Raw genomic sequence first — 6,132 nt, forward strand, 5'->3', positions numbered from 1 at the left:
GGATGAATGGTTATTTGACATAATTCTTCTAAGGAAAACTAAGAGAAACTACAGCAATACAAAGATAAAGTAGCACAAAAACAGACCCCAAGGCTGGAAGACGAAAGGCATTAAATGCAAATAAATTGAGTTTTTTGTCCATTCAAGCCAAAGTACACACATGAATGCTGCAACAATACGAATCCTTAGAGCACAAAACAAACAATTTAAATTCCAAGGGTAGCTGGTAAGCATGTTTATCATGAGGTGACTAGTTTTCATTTTCATTTATAACAGGCAGAAGTAGAAATGTATAAATATAATAATGGAGAAATTTGTCAAAAAGTTATCCCTTTTCATTTTACGCCATCTCTGTCATATAAAGATGGAAAATATGTCAACAACAGGTTAATCACTTAAGACATCACTAATACATTGGGTCCTCCCATTTTTCGTCGTCAGAGCTCCAAACTTCCATTATACGCAATCTCTATCATATGAAGATGGAAAGTATGTCAGGAAAAGGTTAAGTCATATGAAGATGGAAAGTATGTCAGGAAAAGGTTAAGTCATATGAAGATGGAAAGTATGAAGATGAAAAGTATGTGTCAAAGTCACCTCAGCATAACGTCCTAGTGACGGCCAATATGTACCCATTATTAGAAAAACCTCACATCGAATTTCAGTATTAGACAAGTATTCAAGCTTTTCCAAACCCCCAGCCTCTTCGATCCGCTTAGTATAACCACCAGTGTCGCCATCTTCCTCTTCAATACGCTTTCCAAACTTCAATATACTTTCTACTGCTTTTAAACTGATGGTGCCACCAGAGAAGCCAAGATAATCACACAGAGGATCTATGCAGCAATCCACCAAGTCTCTAAAGCCAAAAGCATGAGGAAAAAAAAAACATCAGATTTAGTAAAATAATTAGTATACAAGAGAGATGATTTACCCAGAAAAAGAGGTTACATACTTGGTGTAAGCAATGTCACTGGTTCAGATAATTGCAATTGAAAGTGCAGCAGCAGCAATACCCATTTTTTTAGTTGTAGCCAGTGTGTGTAGAGGTTCTATTAATCCAGCATTAAATACAGCCTGCTCAAACATTACAGACAACTATTTAGATAAATGACTATGTAGAGAAGGTTTTATCAACTAAAAAGTCGATCACTAAAAGTTAAAAAGATTTTTTTTTGTTTGTTTTTGTGGGGGGGGGGGGGGGGTGGAGGGAGACACATCTCCACAACTCTTTTTCCATTTCCATTTCTAATAACTACTAGACCAACTACTTCACTCTCATATTCACCTAATTGAGAGTTCTTTGGTTTTTGCATCCCTAATGTATGCACTACTTTTTACTCATACCCTTATCCTTTTATTTTTTATGAATTACCGCCTAATCAATTCATTTCTTTTAGGGAGGAATAGCAGTTTTTCTCCCTGTGTTAATTTGGGGTAGCACATTTAACCTTTAAGTAAACAAAATGACTGCTTATATTCGTTTTTCTAACAGAGACTAACAGTCCAAACAAAATGTTTACTACTGAGAACGGCTTTTGGGTATTACAGCTAGAACACTTTTAAAAAGACCTAATTATACGAAGAGGAAACAATTAGAGCTCTTTCCATTCATCCACAGTTCCAGTTTAAGGTTAAAATTTCAATTTCATTCCTCGGGGCAACTTCTTTCTTTCTCTTCCTTTATTTTATAATTGACAAAAAATAGTTCATATTTTGCACCTTGAAAACTGAACTCTTTCACAATTTTGCAATATATGAATGTATTAAGGGGTAAATCGTAAAATTAAAAAGGATTAGGTGTGAATCAAAAAGTAACGGATAGGTTAAGGGTATAAAATGCAAATAACTCCCTATTTGATCACCCAACATTTGTAAAATATGCACCTTAGAAGACATGCAGAAAATGTATGCAAGAGCTTAATATATTTAGCTGTCCTTTTAAATCCAGACGACATACCTTTGCCCGCTGCGTGCTCCCAATAGTAATGTATGCTATAGACACGCAGACCATCTCCTCCTCTATTCCACTCTTTAGCAAGCCCAATAGGCAATCAAGGACGTTACGTTTAGCAATGCTACGGGTTGCGATCATCATCTTACAAAACTCAGATCTTCACTTGGTTAGTAGGAAAAAATAGTCCCACGCAGTCTAATTTGCAAAATAAGAGGAATGCCCATTGAGAGCAAATGCTCTCTATGCGAAGAGCAACCCGAGGACACAAACCGCCTATTTCTACATTGAAAAATTACTCCTCAATTGTGGGATATGTTTTTCATCATTCTGGGCTCAAAATGGACAATGCCTAGAGATATCTAGGAAAGTAAGGCCCCATTTTAAAGTTTACAAGTACAATTTTTGAGCATTGAAGATGCTTTTCAACCTAAATCTAGACAACTCCAAGTTTTTCTTCTTTTTTTTTTCTTCTTTTAATCAAGGACAAGTTTCTTATTACCAGCTTACATACATAGAAATTTTGTCCCAAGATCTAAAAAGGCTAAGTTAGTGAATACCAGTTATAAAAAACTAAAAGATAATGTAGGCAAAAAAAAGAATGCAGCCTAGATGGCCAGCGCTGGAGCTGGGAGGTGGACTTGCCCATGATTTGAAGATGACAAAGAACCTATTTTTACACCTTCAGTCAAACGTTCTTACTATAAGAAGACTTTTTAAAAATATTGTGGTGGACAGCTTTACCAAATAGGTGGGTTTTTCGGAGGCTATTAGAAATTAGGCAGTAAACAATTTGACGTTGAATCAGGAACATGCTAAATTATAATCTCACTACATGTTGTTTAAGATGTTTCTACCTTTCAATCACTTAATTTATTTTAGTTTGTTCCTTTTTTCATTGGTTAGTTCATCAAAGTATTTTGGTTCAACCACGAAAGCTCCTTATACCCGCGTACCTCTTTCTGGTGCTCATCTCCCAGCTCGCTAATACGTATAACTGTATGGATGGCAGGGGGATTACAGAACGTAAGTGATCTCTAAAACATCAATTGACGTATATATTAGATAGGAAAAAGTAGGTTAAATGAGGAAAATAAAAACATTCCACTCACTTGAAGAGATCAAGTAGCACCGGAAGAACATCAGCCTGAAAGAAGGCCTTAATCATATCACTACGGCTCACAAAAGGATGAGGAATGAATTTTAATCTAGTATCCATTGGAGGCCATATCTACACCACCAGAAAGGTAATAAAGTGCCCAGCATGTATTTTTCAGCACCTCTTCATCAACATTTGAAGCAAGAAGGTTACGAAGAGTTGGAATTGTTGGTTTCACCTGACAATTGAATTGTACTCAGTAATGTTTGGCATCAAATAGTTGCAGATGCAAAAAAAAAAATCAACAGTAATTAACCGGCCTTCTCAAAGGGCGGTTTTGGCCTGCCTCCACAAAATTTTGATATAGTCCACGTGGCTTTTCTCAGCATTGAAATGTCATTAGTGTTGTTCAAAATTTCCAGCAAATCATCCAAAGCCCCACACTCAATTAGAGCATAATCACAACCTACAACGGATTGAGCAACCTTTCCCAGTTTCTTCACCGCCTATATTTGGAAGGAAAAAACAAGCAGTCTGCTAATAAACATATAGCTTCAGACTATACAGCACAGGGGTCTGCCAATTTTAAAACATACCTGCTCTCAAACATTACCATCTGGAAAATGCAAAAGCTTTAGAAGAGTTTCCACCAGCTTATTCTCAATCACCAAATCAGTTAGCTCCAACAATTCAGGAATACCGTCTATGACAGCCTTAGCAGCTTCAGACTGTGACCACAAAACCATAAGAATAAAGCAAGTGTGAAGCTACAACCACAAGACACTAAAGAAGAGGCACAAAAAGGTGATCAACACATCATTATCTACCTTGAGCTCTGATGAATCCTCTCTCCCTAGAATTTCATTAAGTAGAGGAACAAGTTCACCAGAGTCTCGAGCATCTTCTAGAGCAGTGATTATACCTGTGAATAAAAATTTGAGCGTAAGTGATATGCGAGTTCAAGAAAATCAGCAGAAACGAAGCTGGAGCAGTTCATACCATAATCGAACAATTTTTGGAGTTGTTTGATCGCCAACAACTTCATCAAATCGCAATCACCATACTTAAGAAAATCAACTATTGATGGAACATCCAACTGTAAAACCAACAAATTAGTTACCATTCAAAACCACATTCACACTACCGTTGGAAACAAAATACAATCAGCTTGCAAATCAACACACCTTCAGTGTATATAACATAAGGGGTCTAAAACACACCGGATCTGATCGCTTAGGGTCAATCTACCTGGTTTCTAAGAACACAAAAAACTAACATACGGATCCAGTATTCTAAGTTTTACCCATCAAAAAGCTAAATGGGTATGCACAATGTACTGATTAAATAAGAAGAAAAATAACAATATACAAAAAAAAACACCTCATCGTAATCCACCTCGGGATCCTTAGACAGTTTCCGAAGACGCTTCGCAGCACCACGTGTTACCATAGGCATCTTAGTAAAAATCCTTTAAAAAGTAAAAACTGCAAGAAGGAAAATAAGTAGTATTATGGGGAAGGGAAGGGAAGGGAAGGGAGGAAGATAATTGAATCAATGTAACCCTAAAACTGAAAGATAGAAGCAAAGAGTTAACAGTAGTACCGGAAAATACCTAAAACAGAGCAAATAGCTACAAACACAATACTAGCACCAATGGCAGGGATGGACTAATTAATATGTCAAAAACAACACTAACATCAAAAGGACATGCAACGATGAATTATACTATTAAAATTCTAACGTCAAATCGACGTTTGACGTTAACTCAGAGATTCGTCAAAGGAAAACTGTTAAGGCATGGGTCCTCCGACTGTTAAGGCAGCGATTCAAAGCAGAAGAGCAGAGAAGAAAGGGAAGAAGAAGAATATCATACCTGGAACTTAGCGTTGAAGAAGAAAGAAGATCTTCTGAAAAACCCTTTGAAAGCAGCGAAAGAAAAGAGTCCAAAGTAGCAGGCGTTTGGATGATTTTTATTTTATTTTAAAAAAATATTTTTTGAGTTAAGTTGAAATTTGAAATTATGTTTTGACATATATTTTACTTAACAAAAATATTGTAATTTTATGAGTTGAAAAAAGAATTTCCGAAAACTTATAAATTTTCATGACAAACACTTTTTTTTTAAATCCGGAAAAAAGAAAAAAGACCTATCCAAGTTAGTTTGAATAAATAGAGAACCTTTTCTTCTGTGTGAATCAATGTAACCCTAAAACTGATAGATAGAGCAAAGAGTTAACAGTAGTACCGGAAAACACCTAAACGAAGCAAACAGCTACAAACACAACACTAACACCAATGGCAGGGATGGACTAATTAAAATGTCAAAAGCAACAACTATAAACACAACACTAAAACCAAAAGGACTTGCAACGATGAATTATACAATTAAAATTCGACGTTTGACGTTAATTCAGAGATTCGTCAAAGGACACTGTTAAGGCATGGGTCCTTCAACTCTACACTAAAGTCCCCTTCGATTGAAGGATTCACCGATGGATTTAATGAGTTGATTGCGCAATAAGGAGGATGCCATTTCAAACGGTGTTGTGGAGAGCAGAGAAAAGCAATTGGGGAAGAAGCAACAGCAGAAAAAGAAGAAAGAAGAAAAAAATGGCGATTCAGAGAAAAGAAGAGCTTAGAAGATCATACCTGGAACTTAGCCTTGTGAATTGATCGCAGTCCTGGGTTTATATTGAATGTGGAATTCACTAACTTCAATTGTCCAGTTAGCAGTTAGCCAACTGTAATATATGTGGCCTACTTTTGTGCAATGATTATTAGCCTTGTTGGCTCCTTCATGGCCTTCCCTTAAGGACCTTGTTAGACATATTATGTCCTTTCATTCTAGGCTTTGTTGGCCAATTGTATACCAAGCGACTCCAATTTATTTGGTTATAAATTGAGCTGATTCTAGCTCATTCAAAACACACTAACAAGATTTGAGTTCTTCATTTCTTGTTTATTCTCCTCTTTTAGTAATTGAGAGTATTTTGTAAGAGAGTTGAGTGTCGGAAAACACTTGTGTGAACCCTTCTTTGGAGTGATCTTGTGAGGTTATTCTCTCGGGGGTATTTGGGAT

At 36.4% G+C, this 6,132-nt stretch overlaps 1 protein-coding gene across 37 annotated transcripts; it reads right to left on the bottom strand.

The window, feature by feature from the left end:
• Positions 1 to 313: 313 nt before the first annotated feature.
• LOC107820188 (uncharacterized) lies at positions 314 to 5,921 on the bottom strand. Of its 37 annotated transcripts, none has more exons than XM_075245927.1 (12): positions 5,703 to 5,916; positions 4,434 to 4,537; positions 4,053 to 4,149; positions 3,881 to 3,975; positions 3,650 to 3,781; positions 3,374 to 3,559; positions 3,067 to 3,291; positions 2,911 to 2,991; positions 1,961 to 2,114; positions 956 to 1,077; positions 598 to 859; positions 314 to 469 (listed from the first exon to the last, which is right to left on the bottom strand). In XM_075245927.1, the coding sequence occupies exons 7-10, from the start codon at positions 3,171 to 3,173 to the stop codon at positions 979 to 981; spliced, it is 441 nt and encodes a 146-aa protein (XP_075102028.1). In that variant the 5' UTR covers positions 3,174 to 3,291; positions 3,374 to 3,559; positions 3,650 to 3,781; positions 3,881 to 3,975; positions 4,053 to 4,149; positions 4,434 to 4,537; positions 5,703 to 5,916; the 3' UTR covers positions 314 to 469; positions 598 to 859; positions 956 to 978. The 37 variants fall into 37 exon arrangements, with proteins under 37 accessions (XP_075102028.1, XP_075102053.1, XP_075102055.1 ...); XM_075245952.1 differs by having other exon boundaries at positions 1,961 to 2,236; positions 2,911 to 2,951; positions 4,927 to 5,712; XM_075245954.1 differs by having other exon boundaries at positions 1,961 to 2,236; positions 2,911 to 2,951; positions 3,370 to 3,559; positions 4,927 to 5,712.
• Positions 5,922 to 6,132: the final 211 nt, after the last annotated feature.

This window comes from Nicotiana tabacum, chromosome 23, assembly GCF_000715075.1.
Source record: "Nicotiana tabacum cultivar K326 chromosome 23, ASM71507v2, whole genome shotgun sequence".
Taxonomy (NCBI): Eukaryota; Viridiplantae; Streptophyta; class Magnoliopsida; order Solanales; family Solanaceae; genus Nicotiana; species Nicotiana tabacum.

What these genes read in the sequence shown, in the direction of transcription:
- LOC107820188 (XM_075245927.1), bottom strand. Translation starts at nt 3,173, where the DNA reads ATGGATACTAGATTAAAATTCATTCCTCATCCTTTTGTGAGCCGTAGT. An exon ending in GTGCTACTTGATCTCTTCAA is followed by an intron (nt 2,992 to 3,066) that starts GTGAGTGGAATG and finishes TTGATGTTTTAG; the next exon opens with AGATCACTTACGTTCTGTAA. An exon ending in GAGATGAGCACCAGAAAGAG is followed by an intron (nt 2,115 to 2,910) that starts GTACGCGGGTAT and finishes AACCAAGTGAAG; the next exon opens with ATCTGAGTTTTGTAAGATGA.